Source organism: Ranitomeya variabilis, chromosome 4 (assembly GCF_051348905.1).
Source record: "Ranitomeya variabilis isolate aRanVar5 chromosome 4, aRanVar5.hap1, whole genome shotgun sequence".
In the NCBI taxonomy this organism is placed as follows: Eukaryota; Metazoa; Chordata; class Amphibia; order Anura; family Dendrobatidae; genus Ranitomeya; species Ranitomeya variabilis.
The window spans coordinates 760,427,938-760,446,552 of NC_135235.1; the positions used below are offsets into that span (position 1 = coordinate 760,427,938).

Consider the following 18,615-nt stretch of genomic DNA (forward strand, 5'->3'; position numbering starts at 1 on the left):
ACGCGACATGGCAACCACTAATTATTCCAGCATACTGTATTTTACATTCAAAAAGTCAAATGGCGCACCTTCCTTTCCGAGCCCTGCCGTGCACCCAAACAGTAGATTTCTCCACATATGGGGTATCGGTATGCTCAGGAGAAATTGCAAAACAAAATGTATAGTCCATTTTCTCCTGTTACTCTTGAAGAAGTAAAAAAAAAATAGGTCTAAAGGAAAATTTTTGTGAAAGAAAAGTAAATGTTCATTTTTTCCTTCCACCTTCCATTCATTGCTGTGAAGTACCTGAAGGGTTAATAAACTTCTTGAATGTGGTTTTGAGCACCTTGGGGGGTGCAGTTTTTAGAATGGTGTCACTTTTGGGTATTTTCTGTCATATTGACCCCCAAAACTCACTTCAAATGTGAGGTGGTCCCTAAAAAAATGGTTTTGTAAATTTTGTTGCAAAAATGAGAAATTGCTGGTCAACTTTTAACCTTTATATTTTCCTAACCGAAAAAAAATTAGTTTTTTTGGGCTGATGTAAAGTAGACATGTGTGAAATGTTATTTATTAGCTATTTTGTGTGATATGACTCTCTGATTTAAGAGCATAAAAATTAAAATTTTGAAAACTGCAAAATTTTTGCCAAATTTCCATTTTTATAACAAAGGCAAGTTATATCAAAGAAATTTTTATCAAAATCTTAAAGTACAATATGTCACAAGAATACAATCTCAGAATCACCAGGATTCGTTGAAGCTTTTTAGAGTTATGACCTCATAAAGTGACACTGGTCAGAATTGAAAAAATTGGCCCGGTCACGAAGGCAAAAACAGACTCTGGCGCGAAAGGGTTAATATTTTCCTGCACAACCTTTTGAAGCAATCACTGCAATCAAACGATTCCTATAACTGTCAATGAGACTTCTGCATCTCTCGACAGGTCTTTTGGAACACTCCACAAGAGCAATCTGCTCCACTTGTCTCGTGTCTGAAGGTTGCCTTTTCCAGACAGCATGTTTCAGCTCTTTTCAAAGATGCTCAATAGAATTTAGGTCAGGGCTCACAGAAGGCCACTTCAGAATAGTCCAATGTTTTCCTCTTAGCAATTCTTGGGTGTTTTTAGCTGTGTGTTTTGGGTCATTATCCTGTTGCAAGACCCATAACCTGTGACTGAGACCAAGCTTCCTGACACTGGGCAACACATTTCTCGCTAGAATTCCTTGATAGTCTTGAGATTTCATTGTACCCTGCACAGATTCTAGACATCCTGTGCCAGATGCAGCAAAGCGGCCCCAGAATATAACAGAGCCTCCCTGTCCTGATGGCGGTTGGATGCCCTCTCTCATTGGGAGCTGTCGTGGCGATGAGAAAATATTAAACTTTTTCCTATCTGTCCATAGAACATTCTCCCAGAAGCTTTGTGGCTTGTCATCATGTAGTTTGGCAAATTCCAATCAGGCTTTTTTATGATTTTTTTTCAACAATGGTGTCCTCCTTGGTCGTCACCCATGAAGTCCACTTTGGCTCATACAATGACAGATGGTGCAATCTGACGCTGATGTTCCTTGAGCTTGAAGTTCACGTTTAATCTTTTTAGAAGTTTTTCTGGGCTCTTTTGTTACCATTCGTATTATCCGTCTCTTTGCTTTGTCATCAATTTCCTCCTGCGGCCACGTCCAGGGAGGTTGTCTACAGTCTAATGGATCTTACATTTCTGAATAATATGTGCAACTGTAGTCACAGGAACATCAAGCTTGGAGATGGTCTTATAACTTTTACCTTTAACATGTTTGTCGATAATTTTCTAATCTCCTGAGACAACTCTTTCCTTCGCTTCCTCTGGTCCATGTTGAGTGTGATACACACCATGTCACCACACAGCACAGTGAGTATCTGTAGCCCTATATACAGGCAACTCACTGATTCCAAGATTGTAGACACCTGTGATAATAGTTACTAGACACACCGCAATTCAACATATCCCTTTGTCAAAAAATTTTCAGGGGCACCAACATTTCTGTCCAGGCCTATTTCATGAGTTTTATTTTTTTTTTTAATTCTGTGGAAGCATGGCGGAAAAGGAATGTCTGATATTCATTTGTTCATTTTCATAGATTTTTTATTTCTTATTACTGTATATATATTCGAGTATAAGCCGACCCGAGTATAAGCCGAGACCCCTAATTTTGTCACAAAAAACTGGGAAAACTTAATGACTCGAGTATAAGCCTAGGGTGGGAAATGCAGCAGCTACCAGAAAATGTCAAAAATAAAAATAGATCCCAATAAAAGTAAAATAAATTGACACATCAGTAGGTTAAGTGTTTTTGAATATCCATATTGAATCAGGAGCCCCATATAATGCTCCATACAGTTCATGATGGGCCCCATAAGATGTTCCATATTAAAATATGCCCCATGTAATGCTGCACAAAGGTTAATAATGGCCCCATAAGATGCTCCATAGAAACGTTTGCCCCATACAGTGCTGCATAAAGGTTAATAAGGGCCCCATAAGATGCTTTATAGAGATATTTGCCCCATATAATGCTGCACAAATGCTGATTATGTCCCCATTAGATGCTCCATAGAAACATGTGCCCCATATGCTGTTGCTGCAATAAAAAAAAAAAAAAAAATTACATACTCACTTCTCGTCGCTCAGCCCCCCGGCACCTCTCCCCTTACCACTGCCATGCGCCGCTCTGTCTTCCGTGTCCTCTGCACTGATGTTCAGGCACAGGGCGTGCACTAACCACGTCATTGCGCCCTCTGACCTGAGCATCATAGCCAGAGGACGCGGAAGACGGAGCAGCACCCGGCAGTGGAACGGTGACAGGTGAATATTGCGCAATGCTGCTCCCCCTCCCCATTATACTGACCTGCTCCTGGTGTGGTTCCTGCATCTCCAGTCGCTGACAGCTTCTTCCAGCGTTGAGCAGTCATCGGTACCGCTCATTACAGTAATGAATATGCGGCTCCACCCCTATGGGAATGGAGTCGCGTCCATATTAATTACTGATTACTCGTGTCTTCTGATTCTGTCCTTCTGGTTCTGACCCAGCTACCTGACTGTTCTTCTTGCCATCTAACACCACAGAGTAGCAGGTAACACCATGGTCCAAGCCTAGGGGTCCCAGTGTAAGTCCAGATCCATGTAATGGGGCTAAAGGGCAATGAGCAAGGCAATCCTTGGAATATGGAAAGCAGAGAAGATAGTGCCAAGCATGTTCATGGTGGAGATCTTTTGAGCTGCCAGTTGACCACGAACAGTGCTCCCAATACATTGTGTCTGCAAACTATTCCAGCTAGATCTGCATTCAAACAGCTAAATGGTGCTCCTTCCCTTCTGAACACTGCCATGTGCCCAGAGAGTAGTGTACAATCGTATGTAGGGTATTGCGAGAAGTTGGGAAATAATTTGTAAGATCCATTTGTTTTCTATTATCCTTTGTGAATAATTCCAAAGTTATCTCTACATAAAGTGACCACGTCAGAATGTAAAAATGGGGCCTGATTAAGAACACAAAACTGGCTGCGGGAAGAGGATAAATCAGAGGATTCTGGACACTACTGTAATCAGAAACTGACTATAGACAATAACATCTACTGAAATGCTCAAACTGAACAGTCTCCATCAGTAATAAATGAGGAGCTAGTGGTGAAACCTCTCTGGGGTAATTAGAGCACGGGGCTCGGTGACTTCACAATCTAAACTATCGGAAGCTCCAAGATTTTCTGTCAGATGAGTTTCAAGAAGAAATATTACACATTTATAGAGAACTGTGTATAATAGTGCAGAGCGGAGATGTCTTATAGGGAACCTGTCAGCAGGATTGTGCTCAGTGACTCCAGACACTGTCAGGTCGGTGCCGTTATACTGATTACACCGATACCTGGTGATGAAATCCGTCTTGTGGTTGTTGTTTAATCTGTATTTGTAGTTTTCAGTTAATGAGATTCTCGTGCTTTGGGGCGGGGCTGTGGGTGGGGCTTTATGTGGTGCTCTGGGGCGGGGCTTTATGTGGTGCTCTGATTATATATGCATCTGTATTGGCTTATGACAGGTCATAAGGTCAATGGCGGTGCCTGAGCAGTAGAATCTATAAGTAAAAGATAGATGATACTGGACAGGCGCCGCTGGTGTCATTTTGCTGGATGTAATTCTTTTTTTCTAAGCCTCCCAATAACCACAATATTATAGGCACTATCAACAATAATATCAACACTCTTATATGCATTATGTAAAATGGGGGGCATGTCAGTGAGGAATCAGCGACCTGTCATAAGCCAAAACAGATGAATATGTAATCAGCGCACCAAATAAAGCCCCGCCCCAGAGTACCACATAAAGCCCCGCCCCAGAGCACCACATAAAACCCCGCCCCAGAGCACGAGAATCTCATTAACTGAAAACTACAAATACAGATTACACAACAGTAAACCAGAGTTGCATTCATTTATGGTGGACCATTGGAGCTACTATGAATCCTGACCAGACGATTAGAGAAAATAATATTGCTCCCCATTTCAGGAGAGATTGTGCAGTAATCTGAATTTCTTAGGATAAAACAATGTAATTTATGAGGTGGAGTGAATCCATGAAACCAGGGCTGGAGCCAACACATCTCCTGCAGGCGGGAATAAATGTATATTACAACCATCAGCCACGCACAGCTCAGAGATATATCATGGCACCGGTGTGATGGGTTTATGTAGATTATCACAGTCCTCCTTGAAGTTAGTTGGTTTTAATACAAATTGAAAAGTCAGGATAAAGGGAAACTCTGTTATTGTCCAGAAATTCACACTTGGCCTCACTGCACATTTAATGTTGTCGATCATAAAAGCGAAGTTTGGCCAGAAAGACTGGACCTGGTCTTGTAGGGACCATATGATCACATTCAGCAGCACAGAAGGGAGAGAAGGGAGATTCATCCGATAAGATCTCAGGGTTCTAGGAAGCCAACAGCATCATTACCCTCCACTTTCTCTTTCAGGCCCATCATAATATTTTTCTTCAAGTGATTTTCTATCTTGTCAGCACATTCTACGTACGCTGTCATTTGGCTTTATAGTTCACAGATCTGGGCAGGTAACAGCGTCTCCTAAACCCAGGGGGTAGGTGGATCTACCAGACTGTAAGTTCTATAGAAAAGGGCTTTCAATGCCCAAAGTCATTAGAACAGTTTTGGGTGGAGGAGAATGTTGTGGTCTAGAGGCAAAATGGTGATCATGGTAATACGGCCGGACTACACCACCGATAAAGCAGCCACAGCCGGTGACTGAGAAGAATCTGTGACCTCTCTGCATTTAGTGGTTACTACTCACCTGGGTAGCCATATGTGGGAATCTCCTCTTTACACCACTCATCCTCCCTCACATATGTCTCTGTAGTATTAATATGGGTCAGATCTTCACCCTGAAACAAATATTATAAAAGTCACCGACAGATGGAGAAGTCACATCTATGATCAGCTCTAATCCTGCCATCTCCACCGTTCTCATTACACAAGAATAAAACATATAATACTGGTGGATAAAACAAGACTGAGCACAAGACCTTCACCGGCGTCTACACATCATAGGGGAGATCTCCTGACACCTCTCCATCTACCTGATGATCCTGAGGAGCACTGAGATCTTCTTGGTTACAGCCCTGTGGAAGAAGAGGACGGGGACATCTCTCTGGTGTTGTCCTCTTACTGGATAGATCTGGAGGAAACACATACAGGGACTGAATTCATTCTTTACATACAGATAATTATAGGCCGTGTGTATTTAGTCCTGTCTATTACCTGGAGATGTGAGGGGCTGGGGAACCTCCATTATGACGTTCTTGTACAGATCTCTGTGTCCTTCTAAATACTCCCACTCCTCCATGGAGAAATAGACAGCGACATCCTGACACCTTATAGGAACCTAACACATACAATGATACCGTCATCCCCCCGATCCCTTCATAGTGTTACTGTATAATGTCCCAGCATTCCCAGCAGTGTCACCTCTCCAGTCAGCAGCTCAATCATCTTGTAGGTGAGTTCTAGGATCTTCTGGTCACTGATGTCCTCATGGATCAGGGGGTGAGGTGGATGCCCCATGATTGGGCTCAGGGGTCTTCCCCATCCCTCAGACACAGGGTCCTGACAGCGATCACTAGAGATCTTCTTCACCACTGTGTAATCCTGGTAATGGAGAGACACATTAATAAATCTCACTACAGACATTTCCAGAGTCCTCACCTCTCCAGTTCTGTCCATCTGTTATTCCCATAGATAAGAATGATGTAATGTGACGTCATCAGAATCTCTCACCTCTCCAGTAAGCCGGAAGAGGATCTCTAGGGTGAGGTGTAATATCCTCTCCACCATCTTGTCTCTGTCCATATCCATCTTTGATGGGTAAATCAGGACAATTCTCTTTTGTAGAAGATCTTCACTGAGAGGATCCGATATTGTAGAGACCTGAATGAGAAGATGAGCCGATGTAACACCATAAGAATCCTGTGTAATAATACAATTACTGGAGATAATAAGGGAAACATATGAGGAGATTTATTATTTTACAGTATTTAGTTTCCTTCTTTACATCTACTAATAAAACCTATATATTTAGGCCACAGACAACAAGCAGTTTCCTCCTCGGAGTCGGCAGCTGAATACGTTTCTCATAGACTCATCTTCCATAACGCTAATTCTCGTCTCATTTACCGACCCTGGAATCGGCATTAGCAATACTGCAGGAGATATTCATTACACGCGACATGAGAAATAACTACTTCATGATGAGGACGACATCTTCATCTTCTTCTACGATTCTAGAAACATATGTGGCCAGAGTCGGTCACTGACTCCATCACCACCGGCCGTCTATATGAAAGTTTCCCGTCTTCCCCGCACTGTAATCTTCTATCACGTTAGATCTCAGCTCTGATTCACACACACAAGTTTGAGGCTTTTAGAAAAGCTTTTTTGTTTCCACAATCAACGTGGACAGAAATGATCTGATCCCAAAGTCTCCATGTACAGTGATTTATGGGGTTTATTTCTGGCCTTAGACTTTCCGATTTACAGGAAAAACACCAGAAAATAAACAGATATTGAAATGTTTCTAAAGAAAATTGGCTCTAACAATAATTGCAAAAAGAAAAAACACGAGAAAAAGCAGAAGACACATTTTATAATTTTTAACATGTTAAACATTTATTAAAAATAAATTAATCTTTTTGTGGCCCAGAACATAGATGTGCACCGCAGGGACGGCACAGATGAGGCTTCAACAAAAACCCTGGCAGTTTATCCACTTGCTGCTGTGAAAAGCAAACATGGCGTCTAAGAAGGTGACAGAGTTTGGCTGAATGCCCCCCGCCCCCAAGTACTGGATAGTATGGGGCGGCCTAGTTATTACGATACTTACATGCCTAATAATGGTGTCTGGGCTGCAATGTATGAAGGTCTATTAGGCCAGAGGCAGCGTCTAATAAGTTACCTTTTACCGCCCCCATACATATTAGACTAAAGTTCCATGAAATCACTGATTTCGGGGGCCTGGGCGACCATATAATGTATTTGGGGGCCTCCCGACAGATGATGTCAGGGCAGAGAAGGATCTGACATCCTGAATTTCAGAGGATAATCCGGTTGTTCTTCCTGTAGATAATCCTCCACTAGAGGAGTCTGGAGGCGACTCTCTCATACAGACCCCAGGAAAGCTGGAATATTTGTGTGTATGGGGGAGTCGGGAGAGATGGCCGTCTGCCAACTGTCCATTTAGCCAACTCTTATCTCATGTGTATGGGGCCGTTAGTATTACACTGACAGCAGTGATGATACACGGCACTACAGTAGTACAGGGCATCACCGGAGCCATCAGAGGCTTGTATGTTGTATGTCGCACTGATCAGAGGGGTTTAACAAAGGGTTAAAGTGAAAAACATCATAGTTTCAGCAACAAGAAATATCCATCACTATATGGAAAGCAGAGTCACTGCACAATGTTAGTTACGTCTCGTCCATAACTACTTTATTATACTCTATTATCCTGTACACAGTGGAGGAGATAGAAATCACAGGTCCGACAGCAACAGCTGGAATTGGGCCCTCCAACGTAAAGGAAAAAAATCTATATACAGTGGGGCAAAAAAGTATTTAGTCAGTCAGCAATAGTGCAAGTTCCACCACTTATAAAGATGAGAGGCGTCTGTAATTTACATCATAGGTAGACCTCAACTATGGGAGACAAACTGAGAAAAAAAAATCCAGAAAATCACATTGTCTGTTTTTTTATCATTTTATTTGCATTTTATGGTGGAAAATAAGTATTTGGTCAGAAACAAAATTTCATCTCAATACTTTGTAATATAGCCTTTGTTGGCAATGACAGAGGTCAAACGTTTTCTGTAAGTCTTCACAAGGTTGCCACACACTGTTGTTGGTATTTTGCCCCATTCCTCCATGCAGATCTCCTCTAGAGCAGTGATGTTTTTGACTTTTCGCTTGGCAACACGGACTTTCAACTCCCTCCAAAGGTTTTCTATAGGGTTGAGATCTGGAGACTGGCTAGGCCACTCCAGGACCTTGAAATGCTTCTTACGAAGCCACTCCTTCGTTGCCCTGGCGGTGTGCTTTGGATCATTGTCATGTTGAAAGACCCAGCCACGTTTCAACTTCAATGCCCTTGCTGATGGAAGGAGGTTTGCACTTAAAATCTCACGATACATGGCCCCATTCATTCTTTCATGTACCCGGATCAGTCGTCCTGGCCCCTTTGCAGAGAAACAGCCCCAAAGCATGATGTTTCCACCACCATGCTTTACAGTAGGTATGGTGTTTGATGGATGCAACTCAGTATTCTTTTTCCTCTAAACACGACAAGTTGTGTTTCTACCAAACAGTTCCAGTTTGGTTTCATCAGATCATAGGACATTCTCCCAAAACTCCTCTGGATCATCCAAATGCTCTCTAGCAAACTTCAGACGGGCCCGGACATGTACTGGCTTAAGCAGTGGGACACGTCTGGCACTGCAGGATCTGAGTCCATGGTGGCGTAGTGTGTTACTTATGGTAGGCCTTGTTACATTGGTCCCAGCTCTCTGCAGTTCATTCACTAGGTCCCCCCGCGTGGTTCTGGGATTTTTGCTCAACGTTCTTGTGATCATTCTGACCCCACGGGGTGGGATTTTGCGTGGAGCCCCAGATCGAGGGAGATTATCAGTGGTCTTGTATGTCTTCCATTTTCTAATTATTGCTCCCACTGTTGATTTCTTCACTCCAAGCTGGTTGGCTATTGCAGATTCAGTCTTCCCAGCCTGGTGCAGGGCTACAATTTTGTTTCTGGTGTCCTTTGACAGCTCTTTGGTCTTCACCATAGTGGAGTTTGGAGTCAGACTGTTTGAGGGTGTGCACAGGTGTCTTTTTATACTGATAACAAGCTTAAACAGGTGCCATTACTACAGGTAATGAGTGGAGGAAAGAGGAGACTCTTAAAGAAGAAGTTACAGGTCTGTGAGAGCCAGAAATCTTGATTGTTTGTTTCTGACCAAATACTTATTTTCCACCATAAAATGCAAATAAAATTATAAAAAAACAGACAATGTGATTTTCTGGATTTTTTTTCCTCAGTTTGTCTCCCACAGTTGAGGTCTACCTATGATGTATATTACAGACGCCTCTCATCTTTTTAAGTGGTGGAACTTGCACTATTGCTGACTGACTAAATACTTTTTTGCCCCACTGTATATATATAAAGCTGAGTGTATGTATGTGTGTGTGTGTGTGTGTGTGTGTGTGTGTGTGTGTGTGTGTGTGTGTGTGTGTGTGTGTGTGTGTGAGTGAATGTGTGTGTCAAGCCACGCCCATTCCACATAGCAACCAATCACTAAGGATCTTTCATTTCACCAGAGCTGTTTATAAGAAGCTGAGCTGTGATTGGTTGCTATGAGCAACAGTTTTCCCGCTCCACAACACCTCAGCAGACAGTGACCGGGTGGGAGAAATCTCGCATCCCTGGGAACATAAGCTCCAGCCATTGTCTGCCCACCAGAAAGGAGCAGAGAGCACATGACAGAAATGAATCCCCCTCCTCTATTACTGCCGCGCTCTATTGTTACCGGCGTAGAAAATCGCATCATCAGCGGCCGCACACAGAGCCGCACTGCCAGGTTACATAACAGCACATCTCCAGGAACTCCCTGCTCAGCGCCACCCAGCTCGGGACTATGGGTTGGAGGATGTGTGATGGGCACTGGAATATGGGATGGAGGATGTGTGATGGGTATATGGGCACTATACTATGGGATGGAGGATGTGTGATGGGCATATGGGCACTGGACTATGGGATGGAGGATGTGTGATGGGTATATGGGCACTATACTATGGGATGGAGGATGTGTGATGGGTATATGGGCACTGGACTATGGGATGGAGGATGTGTGATGGGTATATGGGCACGGGACTATGGGATCGAGGATGTGTGATGGGTATATGGGCACGGGACTATGGGATGGAGGATGTGTGATGGGTATATGGGCACTGGACTATGGGATGGAGGATATGTATGATGGGTATATGGGCACTGGGCTATGGGATGCAAGATGTGTGATGATCTACCCCTTCGACTACTCCAACATACTTTTCTGTGGCCTCCCTGATAAAACCCTTGCACCTCTCCAGTCCATCCTTAACTCTGCTGCCTGACTAATTAACCTCTCTCCTCGCTACTCCTCCGCTTCTCCCCTCTGCAAATCTCTTCACTGGCGACCATTCCCTCTTGTCTTGTCCATGTGTGGTTTGGTCCAGTAGCCCATTTATCATCAGATTGTCCTGGTTCGTCGACATCTGACGCGGACCTTGTTCATCCAGGTGACATCTGAGCCGGCATGACTCTCTTTGCTCGTGACACTCTCATGTTTATTGAGGTAGGCACCATAGTGTTATGGACCACTACTGGTATATTATGTCCAACAGGGCAGAGCCAGGATTTGATCTCCAGTCTCCCACATTGGTGGCTGTGATTTTACTATTGTGCATTGTGTACTATTGGCAGAGACGTCTGCCTGCAATCTCTCTGCTCTTCACGAGTCACTTCCGGTTCCGGCCCTCTGCATACCTCGCGCGCGTATCTGACCATGCTAAAAGGTATTTAAACTGACATTGATTGTTTTCTCTGCACCTTCCCCTGACGAAGCCGTCCATGTAACGGCGACACGCGTAGGGTTCGTCCCCACGCTGATCCCTGCCTGTTTTTTCCTCCCCCGGTGGTAGCCCTCCCTCTATCTGGGTTTTGACACATGGTTGCAGCTAGATCTTTATCGGTACCGTATTGAAGTCATCTTTACGCTTACAGACCATGGTGCAACGTTGTTTTGCACATGATTGGGCATATGATCTTGGCTGACATTGCTGCGTCTATTGTCAATTTGTGGCATAACGTTGTTTTGCGCCATTGTTTTTGATTCTTATGCACATCAGAATTTCTCTGGCATACAGGTCCAGATTACATATAACATTATACTGTGTACTCAGTTACCCAGAGGGGTCTTCTGTTCATCTCTGGTGCATACATATGGCTGTATTTCTTCAACCCCGGGGGCTTATCAGCTATTTATGTCATAAGAGGACACGTGGTATATGGTTATTGTATTTTATATCAGATTTTGTCATATTATAAAAAGCCTATAACAGATATGCATTTTCTGACCTCTGTCATGTTTGGCGGGATCATCTTGGGGATTGTGGGAACTTTTAGATGTTGTTAATTGTTTCATCAATAAAAGTTTGCCCTTTTATATTTATATTCAGCAGTGGTGTGCGGTATTTTGGAGTGCTCTTTTTCTCTTTTTGCTTTGTCATGTTACATTACCACTCTTCTGCACCCCTTCATTTTGGATCTGTGCAATAGTAGTGCGCCAGTGTCTGCTTTATGGTGCTGTGATTTTACTAAACGCGGCACATGTATTGCCGGCTTCTATTATGTCTTTTACCGAATGTTACCGACTTTTTCCGATCTTAAGAAAAATGCTCGTCTTACCGATCATGAATCCGAATATACCATATTCGTGACGAATTTATGTTTGGAGATCGTTTTCCAAATATCCTTAAGCGCGGCATCAGATCTTTTATAGGACTTTTTGTCCACAATACATCACAGCCTTGGCACCTGGCTGTTCTGATCCCAGCGGCTAAGGACACTATTTAGTTTGTGAGCGCTGGTGTTTTTCCCTTCATACAGCCCCGTTTTCCGAACATATTCGCTCCTCTCTAATTATGGCCACAACAAGCTACACAAAATAATAACCCCCCAGTCAGTATGGAGGCATTTACAGTCCACCACAACCCCAGTGTAATGGCCCCTACCAGCCACACATTCAGTATGAGAGTCCCAACAGCTCTTCTCTTAATATGATGCCCCCACAATTCCTGATATAAAACACACACTACTCAGCCAACCCGGTTCCTGAGGAGCGCTGCTCTGGTCTGTGCGGTGTGAGTACTGAGGCTCCGTACTACAGGTGTGATGTAGTGACGTCATTGTGCCTGCAGTGCACGGAGTCTCAGACTCAGAAGTGAAGGCTGAATGGTGGATCAGGAGCTTTCCACTCCCTGATTCACTAATCTATTCAGCGGTATCACCGTCATGGGAATGTGGATATCACTGAAATTGTGATGATGGGAAGGAGAGGGTGACAATACCGCACCCCACCGAGCCCTGTCAATTCATAGGCATCATAGCAACCGAGTGGGCTACCTTTATGGATGATACACTCCTGCCTATCCAACTATTGTATGGTAAATATCTCATAGATCCAGGGTTCATTAGTATCTGCACCAAGAATGAGGCTAAGCGAGTATTTATTAATTGTCGGTGGTCGGAGGTAGTCAGTGAGGTGGATGGTACCATATTGTGTATGTAGGGGTAGTACTGTCGAAACATTAGAAAGTGGGGGGATGTCAGTCCTGTGGAAATATTATCCTGTGTCTGTGGGAAGCCACTATTGTGGGAACAAAATACTGTGTGTGGGGGGATGGCAGTACTGTAGGAACATTTTACTGTGTGTGGGGGGTATGGCGGTACTGTGAGAACATTATACTGTGTGTGGGGGTATGGCGGTACTGTAGGTACATTATACTGTGTGTGGGGGTATGGCGGTACTGTAGGAACATTATACTGTGTGTGGGGGTATGGCGGTACTATGAGAAGATTATACTGTGTGTGGGGGTATGGCGGTACTATGAGAACATTATACTGTGTGTGAGGGTATGGCGGTACTATGAGAAGATTATACTGTGTGGGGGTATGGAGGTACTGTAGGAACATTTTACTGTGTGTGGGAGTATGGCAGTACTATGAGAACATTATACTGTGTGTGGGGGTATGGCGGTACTATGAGAACATTATACTGTGGGTGGGGGTATGGCGGTACTATGAGAACATTATACTGTGTGTGAGGGTATGGCGGTACTATGAGAAGATTATACTGTGTGGGGGTATGGAGGTACTGTAGGAACATTATACTGTGTGTGGGGGTATGGCGGTGCTATGAGAACATTATACTGTGTGTGGGGGTATGGCGGTACTGTGAGAACATTATACTGTGTGGGGGGTATGGTGGTACTGTGAGAACATTATACTGTGTGGGGGGTATGGCGGTACTGTGAGAACATTATACTGTGTGGGGGGTATGGCGGTACTATGAGAAGATTATACTGTGTGGGGGTATGGCGGTGCTATGAGAACATTATACTGTGTGTGGGGGTATGGCGGTACTATGAGAACATTATACTGTGTGTGGGGCGGATGGCGGTAGTGTGAAAATACCTTTTTTACGAGAGATGCCAGTACTGTGGAAACATTATACTGTGTGAGTGGCATCATATATATTACACTAGCTGTTTCCAGCCAGCTAACGCTCGGCACGCTCATTGCTATCTAATTAACGCTGCTGGTGATTAAACTAAAGTCAGTTACTGATATTATAAAGACCGGAGCCCCAAAGGCAGAACAGATTTGGCGCCAAGCAAAGGAAAGGGGTGCGGGGAAGAATCTGAGGTACCAGCTCATGGTAAAGTGCCCGAGGCAGCTGGGTGTGGGGCAGAACCCTGCTTACAGGGCATAATAGGGGCATTACACGGTGTGGGGCCAAGAAAGGGGCCTTGTAACATGGTAACATAGTTAGTAAGGCCGAAAAAAGACATTTGTCCATCCAGTTCAGCCTATATTCCATCATAAATCCCCAGATCTACGTCCTTCTACAGAACCTAATAATTGTATGATACAATATTGTTCTGCTCCAGGAAGACATCCAGGCCTCTCTTGAACCCCTCGACTGAGTTCGCCATCACCACCTCCTCAGGCAAGCAATTCCAGATTCTCACTGCCCTAACAGTAAAGAATCCTCTTCTATGTTGGTGGAAAAACCTTCTCTCCTCCAGACGAAAAGAATGCCCCCTTGAGCCCGTCACCTTCCTTGGTATAAACAGATCCTCAGCAAGATATTTGTATTGTCCCCTTATATACTTATACATGGTTATTAGATCGCCCCTCAGTCGTCTTTTTTCTAGACTAAATAATCCTAATTTCGCTAATCTATCTGGGTATTGTAGTTCTCCCATCCCCTTTATTAATTTTGTTGCCCTCCTTTGTACTCTCTCTAGTTCCATTATATCCTTCCTGAGCACCGGTGCCCAAAACTGGACACAGTACTCCATGTGCGGTCTAACTAGGGATTTGTACAGAGGCAGTATAATGCTCTCATCATGTGTATCCAGACCTCTTTTAATGCACCCCATGATCCTGTTTGCCTTGGCAGCTGGTGCCTGGCACTGGCTGCTCCAGGTAAGTTTATCATTAAGTAGGATACCCAAGTCCTTCTCCCTGTCAGATTTACCCAGTGGTTTCCCGTTCAGTGTGTAATGGTGATATTGATTCCTTCTTCCCATGTGTATAACCTTACATTTATCATTGTTAAACCTCATCTGCCACCTTTCAGCCCAAGTTTCAAACTTATCCAGATCCATCTGTAGCAGAATACTATCTTCTCTTGTATTAACTGCTTTACATAGTTTTGTATCATCTGCAAATATCAATATTTTACTGTGTAAACCTTCTACCAGATCATTAATGAATATGTTGAAGAGAACAGGTCCCAATACCGACCCCTGCGGTACCCCACTGGTCACAGCGACCCAGTTAGAGACTATACCATTTATAACCACCCTCTGCTTTCTATCACTAAGCCAGTTACTAACCCATTTACACACATGTTCCCCCAGACCCAGCATTCTCATTTTGTGTACCAACCTCTTGTGCGGCACGGTATCAAACGCTTTGAAAAAATTGAGATATACCACGTCTAATGACTCACCGTGGTCCAGCCTATAGCTTACCTCTTCATAAAAACTGATTAGATTGGTTTGACAGGAGCGATTTCTCATAAACCCATGCTGATATGGAGTTAAACAGTTATTCTCATTGAGATAATCCAGGATAACATCCTTCAGAAACCCTTCAAATATTTTACCAACAGTAGAGGTTAGACTTACTGGCCTATAATTTCCAGGTTCACTTTTAGAGCCCTTTTTGAATATTGGCACCACATTTGCTGTGCGCCAGTCCTGCGGAACAGACCCCATCGCTATAGAGTCCCTAAAAATAAGAAATAATGGTTTATCTATTACATTACTTAGTTCTCTTAGTACTCGTGGGTGTATGCCATCCGGACCCGGAGATTTATCTATTTTAATCTTATTTAGCCGGTTTCGCACCTCTTCTTGGGTTAGATTGGTGACCCTTAATATAGGGTTTTCATTGTTTCTTGGGATTTCACCTAGCATTTCATTTTCCACCGTGAATACCGTGGAGAAGGTGTTTAATATGTTAGCCTTTTCCTCGTCATCTACAACCATTCTTTCCTCACTATTTTTTAAGGGGCCTACATTTTCAGTTTTTATTCTTTTACTATTGATATAGTTGAAGAACAGTTTGGGATTAGTTTTACTCTCCTTAGCAATGTGCTTCTCTGTTTCCTTTTTGGCAGCTTTAATTAGTTTTTTAGATAAAGTATTTTTCTCCCTATAGTTTTTTAGAGCTTCAATGGTGCCATCCTGCTTTAGTAGTTTAAATGCTTTCTTTTTACTGTTAATTGCCTGTCTTACTTCTTTGTTTAGCCACATTGGGTTTTTCCTATTTCTAGTCCTTTTATTCCCACAAGGTATAAACCGCTTACAGTGCCTATTTAGGATGTTCTTAAACATTTTCCATTTATTATCTGTATTCTTATTTCTGAGGATATTGTCCCAGTCTACCAGATTAAGGGAATCTCTAAGCTGGTCAAACTTTGCCTTCCTAAAGTTCAGTGTTTTTGTGACTCCCTGACAAGTCCCCCTAGTGAAAGACAGGTGAAACTGTACAATATTGTGGTCACTATTTCCTAGATGCCCGACCACCTGCAGATTTGTTATTCTGTCAGGTCTATTAGATAGTATTAGGTCTAAAAGTGCTGCTCCTCTGGTTGGATTCTGCACCAATTGTGAAAGATAATTTTTCTTGGTTATTAGCAGAAACCTGTTGCCTTTATGGGTTTCACAGGTTTCTGTTTCCCAGTTAATATCCGGGTAGTTAAAGTCCCCCATAACCAGGACCTCATTATGGGTTGCAGCTTCATCTATCTGCTTTAGAAGTAGACTTTCCATGATTTCTGTCATATTTGGGGCTTTGTAACAGACCCCAATGAGAATTTTGTTACCATTTTTCCCTCCATGAATTTCGACCCATATGGACTCGACATCCTCATTCCCTTCGCTAATATCCTCCCTTAAAGTGGACTTTAGACAAGACTTTACATAGAGACAAACCCCTCCTCCTCTCCGATTTTTACGATCCTTTCTAAACAGACTGTAACCCTGTAAGTTAACTGCCCAGTCATAGCTTTCATCTAACCATGTCTCGGTTATTCCCACTATGTCAAAGTTACCTGTAGATATTTCTGCTTCTAGTTCTTCCATCTTGTTTGTCAGGCTTCTGGCGTTTGCGAGCATGCAGTTTAGAGGATTTTGTTTTGTTCCAATCTCCTTGCTGTGGATTGTTTTAGAAATGTTCTTACCTCCCTTCTGAGTATGTTTTCCTGGGTCTTCTTTGTTCGAGTCTAATGTTTTTCTTCCCTTCCCGTCTTCTTCTAGTTTAACGCCCTCCTGATGAGTGTAGCGAGTCTTCTGGCGAATGTGTGTTTCCCAGGTTTGCTGAGGTGTAGTCCGTCTCTGGCGAGGAGTCCATCGTACAAGTAATTCACACCGTGGTCCAGGAATCCGAATCCTTGTTGTCTGCACCATCGTCTTAGCCAGTTGTTCGCATCAAGGATCCTGTTCCATCTCCTGGTGCCATGCCCGTCTACTGGAAGGATAGAAGAAAAAACTACCTGTGCATCCAGTTCCTTTACTTTCTTCCCCAACTCTTCAAAGTCCTTGCAGATTGTCGGTAGGTCCTTCCTTGCCGTGTCATTGGTGCCAACATGTATCAGAAGAAATGGGTGGACGTCCTTGGAGCTGAAGAGCTTTGGTATCCTATCGGTCACATCCTTGATCATCGCACCTGGAAGGCAGCATACTTCTCTTGCGGTTATGTCCGGTCTACAGATGGCTGCTTCTGTGCCTCTCAGTAGTGAGTCTCCCACCACCACCACTCGTCGTTGCTTCTTGGCTGTACTTTTTGCTGTCACTTGTTGCTGTGTACCCTTTTCTTTTTTGCTTGCTGGTAGTGCTTCATCCTTAGGTGTGCCATCTTCATCCTCTACAAAGATTTGATATCGGTTCTTCAGTTGTGTGGTTGGTGATTTCTACATGGTCTTCTTGCTTCTTTTGGTCACATGCTTCCACTCATCTGCTTTTGGAGGTTCTCTGACACTTTTTTTCACCTTCTGTGACCAGTAGAGATGCTTCTGTTCTGTCTAGGAAGTCTTCATTCTCTTTGATGAGTTTCAAAGTTGCTATTCTTTCTTCCAGACCCCGCACTTTTTCTTCTAACAGGGCCACTAGTCTACACTTTTGACAGGTGAAATTGGATTCTTCTTCTGGTCGATCTGTGAACATGTAGCACATGCTGCAGCTCACCATGTAGGCTGTCACATCTGCCATGTTGCTCCTAGATCCTGCTGACTTGCTGTGTGTTTTCCTTCTTGTGTAATCTATTCAGCCAAGCTTTCTTGCAATAATGTCCTACAGGCAAAAATTTGCGCGCCGTAAGGCGCGCGGTTTGGTGATGCTTTCCAAGCAGCTGGTCCCGGCTGTACCCAACGATCTTCTTGCTGAGGGAGACTCTTTGCTTTTCCCAGAAGGCACCTGGAATATGCAAATTATCCTCCTCAAGCTTGAATCCCTGGTTTGGTGATGCTTTCCAAGCAGCTGGTCCCGGCTGTACCCAACGATCTTCTTGCTGAGGGAGACTCTTCGCTTTTCCCAGAAGGCACCTGGAATATGCAAATTATCCTCCTCAAGCTTGAATCCCTGGTTTGGTGATGCTTTCCAAGCAGCTGGTCCCGGCTGTACCCAACGATCTTCTTGCTGAGGGAGACTCTTCGCTTTTCCCAGAAAACACCTGGAATATGCAAATTATCTTCCTCAAGCTTGAATCCCTGGTTTGG

At 43.7% G+C, this 18,615-nt stretch overlaps 1 protein-coding gene and 1 long non-coding RNA gene across 2 annotated transcripts in view; both read right to left on the reverse strand.

Moving 5' to 3' along the window:
* The window catches only part of LOC143766904 (uncharacterized), a 216,924-nt gene extending 198,577 nt beyond the window's left edge, over positions 1 to 18,347 (reverse strand). Inside the window, exon 1 of the long non-coding RNA XR_013213658.1 lies at positions 17,083 to 18,347. This is a non-coding gene — a long non-coding RNA (uncharacterized LOC143766904). The remainder of the gene's footprint in view (positions 1 to 17,082) is intronic.
* On the reverse strand, positions 5,560 to 6,527 carry LOC143767112 (gastrula zinc finger protein XlCGF66.1-like). The gene is made up of 4 exons (XM_077255133.1): positions 6,299 to 6,527; positions 5,990 to 6,169; positions 5,783 to 5,906; positions 5,560 to 5,699 (listed from the first exon to the last, which is right to left on the reverse strand). The coding sequence occupies exons 1-4, from the start codon at positions 6,374 to 6,376 to the stop codon at positions 5,560 to 5,562; spliced, it is 522 nt and encodes a 173-aa protein (XP_077111248.1). The 5' UTR covers positions 6,377 to 6,527.
* Positions 18,348 to 18,615: the final 268 nt, after the last annotated feature.